Source organism: Cucumis melo, chromosome 7, assembly GCF_025177605.1.
Source record: "Cucumis melo cultivar AY chromosome 7, USDA_Cmelo_AY_1.0, whole genome shotgun sequence".
Lineage (NCBI taxonomy): Eukaryota > Viridiplantae > Streptophyta > Magnoliopsida > Cucurbitales > Cucurbitaceae > Cucumis > Cucumis melo.
The window spans coordinates 6,062,294-6,082,559 of NC_066863.1; the positions used below are offsets into that span (position 1 = coordinate 6,062,294).

At 28.2% G+C, this 20,266-nt stretch overlaps 2 protein-coding genes across 4 annotated transcripts; one reads left to right on the plus strand and one right to left on the minus strand.

The window, feature by feature from the left end:
* Positions 1-556: 556 nt before the first annotated feature.
* Positions 557-8,292, plus strand: LOC103504121 (uncharacterized). 3 transcript variants are annotated; one of them, XM_008468578.3, is made up of 9 exons: positions 557-890; positions 2,878-3,084; positions 3,288-3,376; positions 3,456-3,591; positions 5,703-5,777; positions 5,906-6,027; positions 6,492-6,567; positions 6,832-6,891; positions 7,806-8,292. In XM_008468578.3, the coding sequence occupies exons 2-9, from the start codon at positions 2,980-2,982 to the stop codon at positions 7,932-7,934; spliced, it is 792 nt and encodes a 263-aa protein (XP_008466800.1). In that variant the 5' UTR covers positions 557-890; positions 2,878-2,979; the 3' UTR covers positions 7,935-8,292. The 3 variants fall into 3 exon arrangements, with proteins under 3 accessions (XP_008466800.1, XP_008466799.1, XP_050943978.1); XM_008468577.3 differs by having other exon boundaries at positions 584-890; positions 2,874-3,084; XM_051088021.1 differs by lacking the exon at positions 7,806-8,292 and adding an exon at positions 7,010-7,737 and having other exon boundaries at positions 610-890.
* Positions 8,293-8,570: 278 nt separating this feature from the next.
* LOC103504120 (myb family transcription factor MPH1-like) lies at positions 8,571-13,809 on the minus strand. The gene is made up of 5 exons (XM_008468574.2): positions 13,315-13,809; positions 13,052-13,128; positions 11,528-11,667; positions 9,619-9,706; positions 8,571-8,912 (listed from the first exon to the last, which is right to left on the minus strand). The coding sequence occupies exons 1-5, from the start codon at positions 13,442-13,444 to the stop codon at positions 8,652-8,654; spliced, it is 696 nt and encodes a 231-aa protein (XP_008466796.2). The 5' UTR covers positions 13,445-13,809; the 3' UTR covers positions 8,571-8,651.
* Between the last annotated feature and the right edge of the window lie 6,457 nt (positions 13,810-20,266).

Sequence of the window (20,266 nt, forward strand, 5' to 3'; positions counted from 1 at the left end):
TTTGAATTATCAAAAATACATTTTATTTAAACACTTTCTTTAAAATGAAATTTAAACATTTACATATTTAGTTAGGATTTTTATAAATGTCTATATACATAATTTTTGTTCAAAATGTGTTTTGTTTAAAATTCATTGTTTTTCAATCTCGTTTTTTAAAAAATCATTTTGACAAATTACTAAATACTTTAAATTTTTTAAAACGATTTTCTTTTTTTAAATTTAAACACTTTAAAAAGTAATTCAAATATACACTAAATCTAAATTATTTAAGATTGAGGAATCTCATATCTTAATCATCTTACTAGAAGATTAAATCTTTATATGAGGTAATTAAAACTTCTAACTTTTGTTGACTGCTACGTGAAAAACTTGTTGACTTCTTATTTTATTTAAGGAAAAAGCAGATCATCCTAAGAGAAATAGATAAAAAAATAAAATGATTAGCTTTAAAATTGAACGACGAAAATAGACGAAAAGAAGCAGAAGTCAAAATAGAGAAACGAACATACTATTTAGAGTTAAGAAAATAAAATAATAAGAGTGGATTTGTCTGGAATGTTCGTATCGTAGTGGTTAACGCGAAGGAGCGCAGCGCAGCGTGAGAAAAGAAGAGACTAAAGTATTGTTTGTGCGTTGCCTTGGGCCCAATTACCTGACCCTAATCCTTCCCTCTCTCTTTCTTCCATTCCTAACAGAAATTTCTTTTTCCTCTTTCCATTGCCTTTCTCTCTATTTCTCCTCCTTCTCTTCTTTCTCATTTTCATTATCATTCCCATTTTCCGCCTTTCTTTCACCTATTTTCTGTTCCTCCTTCAATCCTTCTCCGCTCTTCTTATTGCTTGCTGATTCTTCTCCCCCGCGTCGTCACGTTTTCCGCCGATTTTCCGGTGAGTTTTTATTGCTTTTGTGATCATCTTTGGTGATTTTTTGCTTCTCGATTTTTTTTGGTTGATTTTCTGATCAAACGCGCATTTCTGTGGTGTTTTTAATTCTATTTTATTCTTTATGTGAGTTTTTTTTGTATGCTTAATCCTTGTTTTTGTTTTGTTTTGTTCATTCTTTTTGGTTTATGTTCTTTTGCTTTAGAAATTGATGTCGGAATTAGTCCTTTGCAAAACTTACTTACTGCCGTTGATGTTCTTGGACCATCTTCTTCGTGTTTCGATTTTCGCGATGAGTGTGAATTTGCATTCTACTTGTTTATTTCTTTCGTTTTTCAGTGTGATTGACTTTTTTTTTTGGCTGCATTAGAAATTGATGACGGATTGATTTACCTTTGTGAAACTTGCGGATTTCTGTTTCTGTATTTTGACGATCTTCTTCGAGTTTCGATTTTCGTGATTAGTGTAAATTTGACTTCTATTTGTTTGTTTGTTTCTTTTTCAGTTTTTAAAATTTATTGATGTATGTTTTCAATGTGATTGATTGCTTTATAAGAGTTTCAATTAGACTGCCATTGTGAAACTTGCTGGTCAGTGGTTCTTGGAAGTTGGACGTTCTCCTTTGTATTTCAGTTTTGTGATGAGTGTAAGTGTGAATTTTACATACGGTGGGACTCTGAAGCTAATTCACAATGTTTGTGTTTGGTAGTTTTGATCTTTCAGTTCTGAGGTTGTTATGTATTATCTATCTGTCGTGTAGAACTTCATTGAACTGCAGCTTATGATTGTTTAGGAGATGCTTTGTGTATTCAGCCTGTGGTTCAAAAATGAAGCTTGGTTGTACTTGTTGTACATTTAGAGCTTTTGAGCAAAAGGATTGTGATCTGTTATTAGAAAATTTGCAACATGCATTGTTGTTTTTACTGTGTCACGATCAGCTTATCCTAGGTTTTAAATATACTTAGCTTGTTGCTTACATCTGGAAGTTGGATGACTAAGCATTAGACCTCAGAGTTCTAACTTTTAAGTGTAAGGCCAATTTTTTACCAGTAAAAATTGGAAATAAAATCTTCACATGTTCGTTTGCTCCAATTTTGATCGAGCTAATTAGCCAAAAGGAACCACCTAAGGATCGAGAGCCAAGGGTGCTCCCTCCTAAAGAGATTGTATGACATAAAGGTTTTCCAATTTGTAATAATAATGGAAATATTTTATTACGAAAGATGTCTTTGTGATATGAACTCCACCAAGAGGCCATATGTTGTATACCATAGACGAGAAGAAGCCTCAGTATTTCACGAGTGAAATTTCTGCTTTGATCTTGCCAGCACACCAGTTCCTGTGTCATCATGTTTGATTCTTTGTATTCTTTCTTTTGGGGGTTTTAAGCAATCTTTCTACATGGGGAATATTTGAGCATGAATACTAATACTACTTTGTGACTATTTAATTTATCTTCTGACTGCTTCTTGCTCATTTGCACATTATAGATTGAGAAGAATATCAATTGTTATCCCTCGTTAGATAACATAAAATTGTAATGAGAGATGTGACATTAAACCAAGGAAAATGCCATGGTTTGTACAAAGTTCTTTCAGTTGGCAATAGAAGCAAAAGGATTCCACCTAGATGAGTTTTGGATGGTAGAACTGCTCCATTGTTCCCTTACAGAGAAGAGGGAAACTACTAATTAATTACGAAAGTAAAGCTTCTTAAGGAAGCCTTAAATTTGATAAACCTATATAGTACCTCTCCAATCCTATTTCCTTAACTGAGATTCTGAGAGCACTCTGCCACAACTTGCTTGCAATCTGTTTGGATGAAATCTTTTGATTTGTAGTTCCTTCACTTTGCTTTTTAGACTCTCCTAATGTTTTGGGTTGACCTTTATAGAGTGGTGAATGAGAATGATGCTCTTGTTTTAACTCTGCCCATGATGTTTAGTTTTCTTCATTAGTTGGTGAAGCTGGCTTATTTTTTACTTTGAAGACAGGTGTGAATAGGCAGAGAAGAAGTTAGAGAATTTGAAGGAATTGTGCATCTTGTTTCTTTTGAAGCTGTGGCATGCTGTAACCCTAGATTGAAACAAGCGATCATGTCACTAAAGAGCCAGGCTGAGCAACTACTTAAGTATCTTGTTCTATCAGATCCTGTTGTACCATATATTTCCATTCCCGCAGGCGTACTTGCGAGCAAATTGGTACCTTCCTGTCATCTATGGCTCTTTTATCTTGTTGAATGTGGGTCCCTTGCATGCGACTTTATCTTCCATGCAATCATCATGATGTAAAAAGGTTGATAATATGCTCGTAGTTAGTTTCTTCTCTTTGTGAGTTTGCATGTGAAGTTCTTCTTCGTTGTATTTATTTCTGCATCATTTGTAATTCATCCTATGGTTCCCAGGTCTATGATCTTACTGATTTGATTAGCGGTGTTTACTTCAAGAGCTATTCTAATCTTTCTAGGATTCAGCGGGTGGAGTGGAACAACCGGTACATGACCATTCCCTTCTTTGCATTGGTTTATTTCCTTTTTCCTTGTAATATGTTTTTGTGTTTGCTGTTTTTACAGGGCAATGTCAACTGTCCATGCCATTTTCATCACAGCAGCAGCATTATACATGGTGTTTCTATCAGATCTCTACTCTGACCGATATTTTGGCCCTATTACCTTTCGTAGTTCAACAATATCTACATTTGGCCTGGGTGTAAGTGCAATCTCTGTACTAAATTCATATATATGAGTAGGTATCATAGTGTGGGCAATTTTGTCTTATGCTGGAAATGTTAAGGGCCTCCCTCAACTTTGTGAAGCTTATAGACCATAGTGTGGTAACAATAAAGATGGAAGATTTGTCTAGTTAAAATAAAATAAAAAAGATGGAGATTTTTGTTTCAGGGAATGGTTCTTGAAAGAATATGCCCTATCAGGTACTACGAATTAGGATGGAAACCTGAAAGGAAATGTATACCTTCGAGATTTAAGATTCGGATAATTTTTTTGGGTGGTGCAGATGATTTATATCATTGTTACTTCCCCATCAAGTTGGTCGTAATAATTGTTGATATTATATTAAATTTGGCTATCACTTATCAGTTAAGCTTTTGGGATGAATTTGTGATTTAAAGTGGTATTAGAGCAAGTGGTCCAGGAAGGTCTTGTGTTCAAACCCTTGCAACGTTATTTCCTCCCATTTAATATTGATTTCTACTTGTTGGGTTTTTATTGATATTTTAAGCCCATATGTGAGGGGAAGTGTTAGATATTATATTAAATTTGTCATCACCTATCAGCATAAGTTTTTGGGATGAATGGGTGATTTAAGAAACTTAAGTTTCTCACTGAGAGGATAACAGGGGTATTAAGCTTTATTTATGAGGAAGTATTGCATGGAAAGTTGGAAGGGGGGACAGAGAGCAGTGTGATTTTGGCATTTGGTAATTAAAACTCTCAGTTGAAATAATATATAAGCTGAAAATGTGTTATCGAACAATCTAAAAATCTATGTTGTTTTTTGAAAATTGTGTCCAAAGAAACATGACACATTGTTAACCACCATGACTTGTCATAGTGGTCAACGGATGTTAGTGTAAATAATGAAGTATTAAAAGAGAATAAATTCGAGTCATGTGCCCACCTTTCTAGGATTTAATATTCTAGAAGCTACCCTAGATGAAACATAGTTCAAAGTATTGCTGTGAAAACTTAGTTGTTTTATTATATTTGGAAGAGGATTTCAAGTAGTGCGTTAAAAGGGTCTAGTAAAAACCTTTGGATGACCATAGTGTTGGGTTGTCCTTTGTTTTACAGTTTGTTAAATGTTTACTTGGGATTGGTCTAATATTTACTTTTGGAAGGATTTTTGGGTGTGTATTAAGCCCGCTGTGATTTTCCCCTCCCTGTTATCGTCTGCCTGAAATGAGGTTTCGCTTGGTCACTTCTATTCTTCGTCCCTTAGAGTCTCCACCTTCTTTTATTCTGGGTTTTTGTCATCCTTTCATTGATAGTGAGTTTTTGGAGGTGGTAGGTCTTCTTCCTATTGTTTCCGATAAGAGGGTTTTTGTTGGGATAAGGGATGTTTGGGTATGGATGGCTCCCTAGTCTATCTGAGGATTTTTTGTGTCATTCCTTTTTCTTTTCCCTCAGTTCTCTTCCCATTTAGGGCTTAGGTTTTCTTTTTTTCTCTTTGGAAGGTAAAAGTTTCTAAGAAAATGAAGTTTTTTGCTTGAGAAGTACTACTCGGTAGAGTGAATGGTGAACACTGGTCCTTTTCTTCTGTCTTTTCATGTCTCTATCTTAGGTTTCGTTAGGAGGAGGATCTTGACCATCTTTTGTGGGGTTGCGAGTTTGCTTTTTCTCTTTGGAGTTGTCTTTTTTAGGCATTTGGTGTCGACTTTTGTTACATAATGGAGGAGATTTTTAACGAAATTTCCCTTTTGTGACAAGGGAATAGTCTTATACCAAGCTTGTTTTTGTGCTATTTTGTGGGGAGCAGCTCGAGAGGAAGCTTTTAACTTTCCAAAGAAGTGTGGGAAGCAGTGAGGTTTAATGCGTCTTTTTGGGTGTTTGTTAATCGGACGTTTTTGTAATTTTTTGCTTGGTGTTATTCTTTTGGATTGGAGTCCGTTCCTGTAGTATTTTAGGACTCCTTTTTCTGTTCTAGTTTTCTATGTGTGTTGGACTTAAAATTTTGTCAGTCTAAACATAGTTTAGTGGTTAAAGCATCTAATCTACTGCTATCTTAAAATCGTTGGTTCAACCCTTCCCCAGTAACTATTAAACTCGGGATAGACTTAAGTTTTGATGACGCTCCTGCAGGTGTCTGTCGGTTACTTCATAACCGATCTTGTGATGATCCTTTGGTTTTACCCTGCAATTGGTGGAATGGAGTATGTAAGTGCATTCTGCTTTAAAATATTACAAGCTATTCTATGTTTCCGTCATCTTATATTGTGTTCTTCGGGGGAAAAAAATCATGGGAAATTCGTTGTTGACAAAGGCGTGTTTTTTTATTTTTTCAGGTGATACACCATCTCCTTTCTCTCTTAGCTGTGGCCTATGCCATGTTGACTGGTGAGGGGCAGCTTTATACCTACATGGTTCTCATCTCTGAGACAACTACCCCTGGGATCAATTTGAGATGGTAATTATTTGCTCTTAGAAAGTTTAGGTTAAAATACCATTTTGGTACTTTGTGTTTCGAAGTTTCTTCAATTTTAGTTCTTTTCCTTTTAATAAGAACTTAAATTGTGTCCATATTGTTAACATTTTTCATAAGTTTTTATTATCTATTAACATTTTTTATTAAATTTCGATAACATATTTACATATTATATCTTCTTGCATGAAAATTATTGTCACCATTTAGCCAATTTTGATAAACTCTGAGAAACTAAATTTAAGATTTATTAAAAATATGCAGGCTAAAATTGGACACTTGAAAGTATATATATTAAAAACGTACCAACTTTAAATTACTATACGGACCAAAATGATATTTTAACAAAAATTATAATTATCAAGTGAAATAGTGTTGATTTTGACTTGAGATTTGTTCATACATCCTACGAATATAGTTTATTTTTTAAAATAATTTTTTCTGCGTAGGTACCTTGATACAGCTGGAATGAAGAAGTCAAAAGCATACCTCATAAATGGAATTGTTATATTCTTCGCTTGGCTGGTTAGTAACGAAAAGAAATAAAAAAGTCTGATTATTTATGTAATTTTTATATTTATTTTGAATATTTTAAATATAGCAAAATGAACTAAAATATTTACAAATATAACAAAATATCATCGTTTATCTACAATGGATCGTGATAGTTTATTACAGATAGTTTTGTCATATAAAATAATTTTTCATTTATTTTTTTATATTTAATAATTTCTATAATATGATTATTGTAAGCGATTGGACTAATATGAATATATTTTTGTTGTTCAGGTTGCAAGAATTCTTTTGTTCATGTACCTATTTTACCATGTCTACTTACACTTGAATCAGGTATAATCAATCTCTCAACTATTTGTTGAAGTCTTTTTTTTTGTTATTTGTCCATTGCCACTTAACTTTTTCCTTTTAATATTCATGTTTTGGAAACTCATAGTAAATTAATTTTTAGGTAGTTGGATATTATGGATCGAACCCATGGTCTCACGGGACAATTCACTTGATCCTACAACATTTTGATGTTAAAAGGAAACACATAGTAAATTAATTTTTAGGTAGTTGGATATTATGGATTGAACCTATGATCTCTTAGTTAGTTGTTGAGACTATGTCTACTATGTCTCCTTTTATCACATGACCAAACCATGGTGGGTTATCCATTGCCATTTAACTTGAATTAATATGTTGTGGGTTACAAGATTCTTTGCTACCAAAATATTATAGGATCAAGCAGGTGGTGTGAGATTGGTTGATGAGGTGTGTGTTAGTAGTATAGATGTTAGAAAAAGATTTTAGTATAATTATTTTGGATCGAGGTCCTTTCTTGGTGCTAGAAGTCTCTTCTTCGTGGGTTTGGTTTCTTTTTTTCTTTTTCATCTCAAATGATTAATATAAAAGCTCAGGTTTGGTTTTTTTTTTTTAAAAAAAAAAATTATTTAAAAAAAACATACGAAATGCTTTAGTTATTATTCTCTCCGTATGGGGTCTATTCAGTGAAGTTGGAGTTAGTAATGAAGGCTTCTGCAAATGACAAATCATGTGCTTTTTGGAGAATAATTCAGTAATCAGAGCCTCCATGAATTACTTTTAAGTTTAAATTCATATATCATTTAGTAACTTAAACATACAACAAATTTGTCAAAATATTGTGACGATTAGTAGTGTGTAGTTCACTTTCAATGAAATTTGATAACGACTTGTGCCTTCACTTAAATTAAAAAAAAATCTAATGCCTTTTCCTTCAACAGGTTCTCCAGATGCACGTTTTTGGCCAATTATTGGTTTTCGTGGTTCCATTGATATTATCAATCATGAACTTGACGTGGTTCTCTAAAATATTTAGAGGATTGAAAAAGACATTAGCAAAGAGGCAATGAAAACCCAAATCAAAAGAAGATCTCTACTATTCGGAACCAAGAAGCATTGTGACATAAAAGGAAGGTAGTTCAAATTATCAAAGCTCCTCTTCTGCTCCCCTCCCCCACTTTGTACATCTCGAACTTCCAAAAATTGTACAATTTCATGTTAAATTAAGTACATAGATAGCCAATTCTACTAGGAAAGAATAATTGGAAAAAAAAAAAAAAGAAGAATTAGCTTTAGTTTAAATGTCATTATGATTGTTTATTGTAGATATATAGGAAAGGATTTCTTTCTTCCTTTTTTTCACTCCTTAATTTCATGCTTTGCTTATGTCTATAATATTTTAAAGTTTGCATTTATTTGTTCCATCAACTTCAAAATGTTTAATGTGTCATATTTATTGAGTTTAGTAAGTTTTTAAACTTTTAAATGACCTAAAAGCCTCTTGTTGTTAATTAGTTGGTCTAACATACATATAGAATTTAATTTTATGTCTAATGGAATCGTCAACTTGTGTGTTTGACGTTAAGAACTAAATGAACGATAAACCTTTGGATGGATTAAGAGTTAAATTTGTAGTTTAATAAGAATATATCTTAACCTAACCTTAGATATATATATTATATAATTTAACGAACAAACAACAAAACTTTGACATGTAATCTTCTAACATAAAAGTGTAATAAAATATGGGTAAAGCTATGAATATAATGGAAGGGTCTAGGGTTTTTTCATATGGTTAGGTCCAAATTGATATGATGGTGAGGATGGGGGAAATCTTTCAGCTTTACAAATTTAAAATTGAGTTGGGAAATGGAGATAGAATTGGAAGAGGAGGTGTTGTTATCTTGATTGTCACTTAACTGTCTCTCTAGAATTTGTTGTGTCATTGAGGGTTTGAGGGACAATGTGAGTTCACAATCACATGTTTGGTCCTCTAACATTGACTCGCCAACGCATTCCTCCTCCGATTCCGATTCTGAATCTGAATCCTACAAAATTTAAAATCGCAAATTTTGGTTGTTATTTTTTAATTTCGAGTCAGTAATTAACCGGTCTTCTAAAAAAGGTAAAAACTAACTGGTGTTAATATGTTAACATGCCTCCAAAAAAAAAAAAATAGAAAAAATTGGGACTCAATGGTTTACCGACTAAAACTTAACTCTACTGGTATTGTGTATGTGTTAAGAACCTCGAACCATGAAGTCCATGGTTCAATTTTTTCCTTCTCCAACTTGTACTTAAAATATTGACTTGATTGTTCGAACTTGAGATAGAAAAAATTTGAATGTTCTCTAGACTAGATTTTACTACGCCATAAATGTTTTTTTAAAAAAAATTAAAGATTTCTATTCCTATGAGATATCTACTTTTTTGCAATTCCAACTTTGAGTCAAAAGGAGATTTGAAACCAATTCAATGTACATACTATTATATAATGAGATATCTACTTTTTTGCAATTCCAACTTTGAGTCAAAAGGAGATTTGAAACCAATTCAATGTACATACTATTATATAATGTTTCCACGTTTGTTTCTTGAAAAATGTTTTTAAAAGTTTGAACAAATTGATAATGTATTAGGATTATTTTCAAAATTAAAATAAAAAAGATGGTAATGGTAACATTGTGTTGAATGAGATTGACTATAACATGAATACTATATGTTAAATTAAATAAAATTTGGAGCACTATTTACCTGTTGATAAATAATTCTGTCTTTTATGTTGGAGGAGGGTTCGTCTTTTGTTTTATCTCTGCACAACTCTTCTTCTTCTCTCAATATTCTGCAAAATATTGGATAGGGATCAGTATTAAATATAATTTATTTAAACATTGTTTTATTAAATATATTTAAATACCCCATTAGTTTTTAAAAAATAATAATAAAAGAAGAATTTTTAAATATAGCAAAATGATAAACAAATATTTGTAAAAATTTATATTCTATTGATGATAGGAGAGTATTGTCATTTAGGATGATTTTTCAAAATGAAAATTAAAACAAGATTAGTTTCATCATATATATGTAAATATCAGTTAAATAATATAACCCTCAGAAGTATTAAGAGAAAATAAACTAAAATTTGAACCACAACTCATAACTCACACGTCACTCTAATCAAACTTATAAATCCTACATTTAGTACTTGACTGTGTTAAATGTTATGTTTTAAATTCTATTATCCTTTGCATGAAAAAGCCATTTTAGGAACCTAAATTTTACTTTAATTATTTAATCAAATTAAATATTTGAATTTGTAAGGTCTTCCAAACAAAATTTATCGGTAGTTTTCACTCACCCTATCCGTATTTATAAAAAGAAAAATAATTTATTTGTATTAAGAAAACTACTTTAATTGTGCAACATATATATTGCGTTAAAGCATGCTTTGTTTGTTTTTGTTTTTTCTTAAAGAAAAAGGCAAATATTGAAATTATTTTTCTATATGCTGACTGTATGTTTTGTCATTAACCATAACCACTCCCGAGTAGGAGAGAGTAAAAAAAATAGATTTAAAAAGAAAAAAACTGCATCTGCAGTTACTAGATTTTCTTTTTAATATTGTACTTTTTAGTTTTTAAGAGGGTTTATAAAAAAAAAATGTAAAGAATTTTTTATTTTTAAAAGATCTCTAAAAATAAAGACTTTTTGAAATTATTTAGATAAGTATTGTAGCAACAATGAAACCATATATGAGAATAAAAAATGAGATGGAAGTTGGGTCCAAAGCACTCTTTAACATTTGGGTATCTTCCCCAACAAGTCTGTAGATGAAAAAAGAACCGCTATTTTGCAATGGAAAAGAGAGCTAAGATATGACATCCCACCTTTTATTTATTCACAACTTTTTTATTTATTTTAAAATAAATTCTAGGTTTTTGTCTCAAGAGTAATTTTTTAGGAAGGTCTTATTAAAAACTACTATATTTCTCTAAATAATTTGACAACTTTAAAATTTTTTAAAATCAACAGAAGAAAGAAAGAAAGAAAGAAAGAAAAAAGAAAGTACGAAAGAAAGAAAGAGAGAGTCATTGCTATTCGGTTTATTTATTTATCTTATAGATATGCACAGGACCATGCACGTAGATAGTATATAATGGTCTCCAAACCATTCTTATTGTTGAGTTTATTTATTTATATATATGCTATCTTATTAAAATAAAATTCTCACACTTCATATTGAAAAAGCCCTTTTGTATCCAATCTCGATTTTAATCTTTTAATCATTTGACAATTTATAGTCAAATATTTAAATTTTTTACTCCAAAAAAATCTAGGTGTACCTAATCATTGACTAATGATTTATATGTTGATAAAAAATCATAAATAATAGGATTTGTTTTCAAATATTAAAAAAAAATTAAAACATTTATAAAACATAACAAATTTCAAAAACTATAAATGCATATTGATTATAGATATCGGTAGACACACTTTCATCAGTGATATTGATAGACACCGATAAAAGTTTTATAAATTTTTATCGATATTTATCATTAATAAAATACAAAATTTTGTTATATTTGTAATAGTTTTATCTTTTTAAATAATTTTAATAGGAAGGGATGCTATACGTCAAGATAAAGGAAATTGAGGAACGTACTCGTTGGAAGAGGAGATTGAGGAGAAGAAGGTTTTGATATCACAAGAGTGCAATGTTCTTCTTCTTCTGTGCTTCACGCCTTGTCTCATCACTAAATCCTCGCACTGAGTCCCATTTTCTATTTTAATACTTCTGTACATCTACTCAAGATAGATAATAAATAAGAGTATGAATTTACTTTCTAAATATACTATAAATATAATAAAATATTTATATTATCGTATATTTGTAATAGTTTGTATGATAAATATATAACGTAGTTTATCATAGTTTATTACTGTCTATTACACATTCACGATGATATTTTATCATATTTTCAATAAAAGTTAAATTTTATTCCAACTAGTTTATAATTAAAATTTAGTTTTAAAAATTAAGATAATCATATAAATGGTACAATTGTATGACTATTTATGATATTTTAATTAAATTATAAAAAATAAATTCAATATTTTAAACATGAATGGAAATAAGTAATATTTTTAATATTAATAATTAAATGTATACAAAAGTTTTAAAACAATTGCAATATCTATTAATGCGAGCTAATATTTTGGACTTAGATTGTAATATTTACAAAATTATGTACCTGAAATCTACTAAATTCCATCTTCCTCATACGGTAGTTCTAACTTTCTCAAATTGTGAGACTAAATCTATAATTTAATTATTTTGAAATAGAATATGGATATTTGTAAGTAATGATTTTTTTTTTAAAAAAAAAAAGAGTAGCGTCGCCATGCAAGAACTCATAATTATTCTAATTCTTTGTCTTTAATTTCATATTTAATTGAATTAAAAAGGCTACTTTTTTCCGTCCGGATGTGTGGAATTTACCTAACCAAAACTTAACTCTTTATTTTAATTCCTAAAAGAAAAAAAGAAAAAAAAAAAAAGCTTCTTTAATTAATTAAAAACCAATGTCCTAATCCTATCCCTATGAATTAATTAGCTACTACTATACTTTTTAATCTTATCTGTTTGGCTTAATTCCATTTTCACATTTAGAGAGAGAGAGAGAGAAAGAGAGAGTCTACTCTACTCTCACTACCCTGATTCAAATATTTGAATAAATTCCTTTTAATTACAGATCGTATTTGTTTCATTAACTTTGCTAAATTTGAGTTCATGTGTTAGAAAACTCAAATCTACTTAACAAAATACGTTTCGTCTGTATGATTCGTGTATAAAAATGTGTTTATTCAGTGCATTTGTATATTGTTTTGTGATAGGTTTATGAGATTCAGCAGACTAGAACTCAACCTAATCAAACAAGAGTTTAATTCGTTTATATGTATATATATTTTGGAATCAGTTCAAAATATTGAGAATCAAGAATGATCAGATCGCGCAACGAACTATATAAACAAACGAATGATGAAAGAAATCTGAGAAGTTTTGTTTTGTGAATTGATGAGGAAATGCAATTGAAATATATATATAAAAGGAAAAAGGAATCACTCAATCGAAAGGAATGGCGATGAAAATTAAGCGTTATATCAAAATTCAATTTGGAAAAAGTACCTGTAAATGGCTCTTTATGTGTGAAATCTTCAGTCCTTTCACTCCCATCATTTGCAGGATTTTTTTCGGCGTTGCTTCTGCAACAAGTCAGATCTTCAGAAAAGGCAATCAAAGATTCGAATACGGACGATCGCGCACAATCGCGCTCTCTCTCTCCTCTCTCATGTTTGCCGAAATAGTTTTCCATTTCCAAAGCCAAAACGCGCCGTGAAATGAACTAAAAAAAAATGCTCAAAGTACTAATCAATAAAAAAATTACTTACGATTTCTTCCGCCGAGGATCTCGACTGTCTGAACAAAGTACCGATGAAGCTCCGGCGTCCACCGCAGCCGTGGAAGTTCCGATTTATTGTACTGTCTAACTCCGATTCTGTCCGAAGAACAGGATTTCATCTTCTTTAAGAGAGAAAAAACGAAGAAATCAAATCTGATTATGAAAATGAAGCAGAAGGAGATTGAATCGTCATACAAGAACAGATGAAGATGAAAAAAGAGGAAACCGAAGAATCGAATGGATAGAATCGTTAGGTGAGATCAAAATTAAAGATGAAGATGAAAGAGATTGATTTTGAAAATATGAGTTCAAATTGATGAAAAATGGAGGGAGGAGATCACAGAAATCGAAGGGAAGCAGCAGCTATTATAGAAAGACAGAAACCGAAATCCTCTCTTAAGTCTAACGCCCTAGACTTTTACACTACGTAGTTTCTATGAACTTCCTTTTCAGGCTTTTTCCCCCTTTTTATATTCGCTCTTTTAAATCTTTTTCAAAAATTCCTTCCATATTTAATATATATATATATATACACACACATATAAACGTTTTTTTTTTAAATAGAAAAATCGACCATCTATTAAAAATTCCCTAAAAACAAAATTCATAATATCTATGTCTATAAAAAAATAATCGTAATAATTGTAATGAGTATTTTTTCTACGGGTAAATAGTTGTTTTTTTTTCTATTATTTTTTTAAAAAGCTACTAAATCATTTATAATATATTTTCAAATGTTTAATCTGAAAAATAATTCAATTTAATAATATTTTAATAAAAATAATATTTTAATCAATTTTTATTAAGAAGATTACAGTAAATAGGTTAAAACATTTAGAAAGTATAACAAATTTTTCTTAAGTTGTTTTATTGCCGACTATATTGATAGATATAGATAAAAATTTATATGCATGTATTGTTGATATATTTAAAATGTAGTTATATTTTATAAATATTTTAGTTAATTTATATTTAAAAATGTTACTTTTTATTATTAGTAGAATTTAAATAAAAATGAGTATATTGAAGTTCTACCGTAACAATTTAATTTTATATTTTTATTTTTATAACAATTTAATATATAGTTTAGGTACCTTATCTAAATTTATTATGAATTTAATTTTTTATTTTTAATAAGTTTTAGTTTATTACTAGCACTCAAGGATTTTGAAAATATCAATATAGTTGAGATGTTCCGGTTAATCTCTTTTCCTCGAGTATTTTGTTAAAAAATTGTAACAATTTAATTTTAATTATGAAAAATACCATTAAGACTAAATTAATTCCTAAGATAATCAATTTGACAATAAAATTTTATGAAAATTTTAACATAATAGAGGTAAAATGTTGGATATTAGAATTAAGAAATTATAAGGGACTACATCAATTACTTCCATGAAATTTCATATTAAAAGTGATTTTTATTTTACCTTTCTGTTTTTTTCTCTTTGGATATTAATATTATCTTTGAGGCTCCAACTTTTGAAAAATTCCTTCTATAAACCTAATATATATATATATATATATATATATATATATATATATATATATATGCTTTATGGTTTCATTTTCTTTTTAAAATACATTAAATAAAAGTTTTATTTTATACTTTTTCTTTATATGCCTTTCTATGAATTAAGAATGAGTAATCAAACTTTTAAAAGTATAAAAATAAAATTTGTCGTACTAAGAATGTCTGAATATTTATTTTCAAAATGTTGACTAAATATATTTTTAGCCTTTAATATTTTTAACCATTATTACTTTTTTAATATTAAACTGCATTGCGAAAAAAATTAAAATTGATCGTATCCATCCCCAATTTAAATTTTGGTTGACGTGTGAAGATAAACTTACCTTATTATTAATACTCATTAATTAAAGTAGAATTTTAAATTAGTCATAATTAAGTTATATATATATACATATAGGAAACTTAACTCAAATATTAAGGATTAAAACATATTGAAATAAAAGTAAAATAATATTTTATTATATATTTGAAATATTGTCGAAGCAAGATGAGATGTTTGGATTATGTTGTATTTTTTAGTATTATAAATTATAATCTAAATATGTTAGATTATGAATATATTAAATTAATTATGTAGCCTAAGATATCGACTTAATGAATTTGTTTGTAATATACTTTCAAGATTAATTTTTAAAAAGTAAACCATTTTAAAAGAAGATTAGAGTATTTGATAATTAACTACTCAAACTACTTTTTAAATTAATTGATGATTTAATTATAAATATATAATAATTAAAATACTCAAACATAGGTGGTTAATAATGTTATTTTGACTTATTGATTTTTTTTTACAAAATCAAAGTTGAAGATTTAAACTACAGATCTTTTAGTTTTTAGTACATGTATATGACAGCTGAACTAAACTCTTACTGATATTTTAATTCATTAGTTCAATAATTAGTAAATATGCAAAATATCATTTGGTGTATAATTCAAATTATGAAGAAATAAAAATATGTATTTTCTATTGAAAAAAAATATTCGAAGTTGAAAGGATAAAATCACTCCATCTACACACAAACAAGTGATTGATCGAGTGATTTGGAAAGAATCAAGCATGATGTGTGGTTAGGTTTTGAAAAGAGCAATAATAGTCGGTAGCTGTTTATTTAATACTAAAATTTTGCAATTTTTTCATATAAAAGGTATTAATTTATAATTTAAGTTCATTATTAGCTTTGAGATTTGCATCCATTTAATTTAAACAAAATACAGAAAATAAAGAATATGTTTTTAAATTTTAAATTTTGTTTTTAATATGTTTAATAATTCAAATTTTCTTTTAGGAATTTGAATTAAACATGTAAACGAAAAGAATTTAGTAAACAGTTTTGTTTTTTTTTTTTTTTTTTCAATTCATAACAATTTCTCTAACCTTAATTAAGTAAACAGTTTAATATTGATGAATTTAATAAACACAAAACTTAAAACTGAGAGAGTATAATCGTGATTTAGCCAAATAAATAAATTTTGAATGCCATGCCATGCCTTTTCATTCTATTATTTAATTTCAATTTTTTTTAAATAAATTTTAATTCATTTTCGTTGTTCTTAAAGTCAATAATCAACCCAAGAGTTTAATTAAGTTAGTGGACAATGAGAAATTTGTATACAAAACCTCTCCATATAAAGTAAATTTAATATATCTAACCTATTTTATTTTTATTTTAAATTAATACAGTTTTGACTAAGTTACGATATAATGTGAAAACATTATTTCTTATTTTGGCAATAAACCAATCCCCAACTAAAACATTTTTATATACTTTAGAATTTTGCTTTAGGTTAGATGATTACAAAACATGAATGTGTTATGGAGCATTCTCAACTTTAAAATCTCATAAAATTAAGCATAACTAATTCAAATTCAAAATTTGGTCGATTGAATTCTAAGATGAAAAAGATTTTTATGTACATAATCATTTAATTACGAGAGATATTTTTCTTTAACGAAATGGTATAGTGTGAGTTATGCTCACTTATTAATGATGCAACCTATTAATTTTAATTTCTTTTTTCGGTCTGTCTCTAAAACTCAAATATATTTTTTTAAAAATTATCCAAATCATAGAAAAATATCCATTAGCTTTTTTTTCCTATAATATTTTAAACATATAATTTACCTAGTAATTTGTCTAGCATAAAAGTATTTTTTATTATAATTAAAAGGAGAAAAATTGAACAACGACTAAAAACAATATTCAAAACCTAATTTTGATGAATGAGGTTTGCAAACATATGTAGAGAATAAAAAATGCAAAAGGGAATTGCACATTTCATTGCTTGGAGAATTGAATAAAAGAGTCCTAAAAACACATAACCAAGACCTAAAATATATAATATAAAATAAAATAATAATAGTTATTATTATTGTAAATAACAAATAGATGAAAATAGCAAAATTTTAGATTATATTTTATAATAATAGAAGTTTATTGGTGTAGTCTATCGTTCATAGAATTTAAAATTTGTTATATTTTAAAGATATAGTTACAAATCAATTAGATTCAAAATAATTAAGTATATAGCAAAGATTTTTATATAAATATAAATATAAAAAAAAAAAAAAAATTGTCCAAGTGTCTATCATTATCATTGATAAACCATGTTGCAAATATTGATCTATCACGATGAAACATAAGAGCCTATCAACAATAGAAGTCTATCTCAGATAGAATTTTTATAATTTTCTATAAAATATTATTATTTTTAAAATAGTTAATATTGTTATATAAATAAAAGTGGGAAAATAGAAGTCAAAGGTGTAAACTAAAAGAAAGCCAAAGAGTGATGAAATTCCTTTTGAATTATTTTCATGTGTCAATTAAAGACGGTGCCTACTATTGGTCCCATCTTTTTTGTCTCCGTGCTGCCGTATTCAACACTATGCCCATTCCCTCCTTGTGTTTTCAAACCTCAAGAAAAAAATCGCCTCACACTACACACACAAAACCCTACATTTCCCTCTTCCAAAATTTTCCTTTTCATATACCCTATATCATTCCGTCATACTCACTCTCTACCATTCCAAAACGGTTACAATTTAGTCTTTCTAGTTTATAATTTAACTTTACTCCTATGATTTGATATAAGTTTAATAAATAATATAATTCCTCTTGAAAAAATTATTATTATTAAGCATCCCCACTAGGTGGGCATCCTTTTAGCACATTTATTATCTTCTTAAAATATATTCAATAAAAACGAGGAGGGTACAAGATGATGAATACAAAAAAGGGCTAGAATTAAGCCCGTTAAAGTAAGAGAGAATTCTAACTTTTAGCACCTGATAATTTCTAACTTTTGTAATTTTTTGAAATGATGGATACCAAATTTGTAATTTAACTAGTTTTTACTTAACTTATATGATTACGTTGGAATAAAATAATAAAAGTCAAGATATTTGAATTAGATAAGATAGTTTTTACGATATATAACATGAGTTAGATATGTTAACTATATTATTGATTCGTGATAATGATCTTATGGTGGATTAATTGTGCTTCTCTCTCTTAGGTTTCATTTATAATAACTTAATTGTATATTTCATGACGAGGAGAAAAGAACTAGGTTTAGAGAAAACAAATCTCTAGGATTTTATCTTTTATACAAACACACCATATTGGTTAATTAAAAATGATCTTTTGCTTAATTTGACCAATAAAATAATATAAAAGGCCAAAAAGATAAAAAGAGCAATACACATTGGTCATACGTACTAATGATAATATTAAATTTAAATTAAAACTTACCTAACAAATGCCACGAGATTGATCATATGATTAAATTTTATCAATCATATGATCATTATGATTAATTTGAAGTGGGTCCTTAATCTGTGTAGTTGATCACTAGATTACTCAATGTGAAAGAAACTTTTTACATAATAAATACAAGACCCCAAAGAAAAAAAAAAAAACTTGATGCCATTTATGAGTATGATTTCTATAGGTCTATTATTGCCACCATACTAAAAAGAGACCCTAAGGTATAAAATTTTGATGGAATAATAATATTACACAAAATCTTAAGTATTACAATATAATATATAATTACAAAAAAAAAAAAAAAAAAAGATTTATTTATCAACTGTTATGCATGCAAAAGTGAGTTGTCTTGGAAAAGTTGCAATGTGTGTTTATAATAATGCCTTTTCAATTTGATTGGTGTATATATCATTGTCTCATGAAAAAACTTTGAAAAATTAAAAAGATATATATATATATTCCAAAGTATATGTTTGAAATTTTTGTTGTTGATTGGGCAACATTTTGACCACTATATTATAGGTTTTATTGCAACGTCTACAAAAATAAATGAATTTTTTTGTTGAGAAAATTTCTACCTTTCATATTATCCTATTTATATTGTTGGAGATTTCAAGAATGATATTATATATATATATATATATATATATATATATATATATATATATGTATGTATCTATATATATATGTATATATGTATGTATCTATATCTATATGTATATATGTATGTATCTATATCTATATGTATATATGTATGTATATATATGTAGATATATATATGTATATATATGTATATATATATATATGGATATTTTTAATACTGTCTGAGACAAATTCATGATTTACTAGAAAAAAAAAAAAAAGATTCTAACTAGTTATAAGATCAGATAAGTTGTACCTACAGTCTGAAGCTTTAAGTTGAATCCAATATTGAAATTATTCTATATATATGTATATATGTATGTATATATATGTATGTATAGATATGTATATATATGTATATATATGTATATATGTATATATATGTATATATATGTATATATGTATATATATGTATATATATGTATATATGTATATATATGTATATATATGTATATATGTATATATATGTATATATGTATATATATGTATATATATGTATATATGTATATATATGTATATATGTATATATATGTATATATATATATTTAAGGCAGTAGTTCGGTAAGGTATCATGCACAAAGTCTTGACATCGACTATTTTTAACAAATTATTTTATTTATATGTTTACGTCTTCAGAAGAATGACTTATCATTTTCTAACGAGTATTATTTTCTTTTATGGATTTAGTTATTTGAAGAGAATTGTGTATTTTTAAGGTTGATGAACATGATGATAAAGCTAATTGTTTGTGTTGTTCATACAAGTTTGCATTTGTTCTTTGAGCAAATAGTATGTTGTTCTTTATACGGTCATTGTATTCTTCATTGTGTACTCGCTCATTGTTCAGTGTGTTTCATTGTAAAACTTTTTCACCTGTTGATTGTAACATACTGAAACTTCATTCTGATTCAGGGGAAGCCTAAACCACTGTTGTTGAGAGAAGAGGTTCTCAGTCTTAGGGGGAGCTTAAGATGTAGCCATGAGAAGATATTCTCTAA

What these genes read in the sequence shown, in the direction of transcription:
- LOC103504120 (XM_008468574.2), bottom strand. Translation starts at nt 13,444, where the DNA reads ATGAAATCCTGTTCTTCGGACAGAATCGGAGTTAGACAGTACAATAAA. An exon ending in ACATAAAGAGCCATTTACAG is followed by an intron (nt 11,668 to 13,051) that starts GTACTTTTTCCA and finishes TATCTTGAGTAG; the next exon opens with ATGTACAGAAGTATTAAAAT. An exon ending in ACAGAATTATTTATCAACAG is followed by an intron (nt 8,913 to 9,618) that starts GTAAATAGTGCT and finishes TAAATTTTGTAG; the next exon opens with GATTCAGATTCAGAATCGGA.
- LOC103504121 (XM_008468578.3), top strand. Translation starts at nt 2,980, where the DNA reads ATGTCACTAAAGAGCCAGGCTGAGCAACTACTTAAGTATCTTGTTCTA. An exon ending in GCGTACTTGCGAGCAAATTG is followed by an intron (nt 3,085 to 3,287) that starts GTACCTTCCTGT and finishes TATGGTTCCCAG; the next exon opens with GTCTATGATCTTACTGATTT. An exon ending in TTATATTCTTCGCTTGGCTG is followed by an intron (nt 6,568 to 6,831) that starts GTTAGTAACGAA and finishes TTTGTTGTTCAG; the next exon opens with GTTGCAAGAATTCTTTTGTT.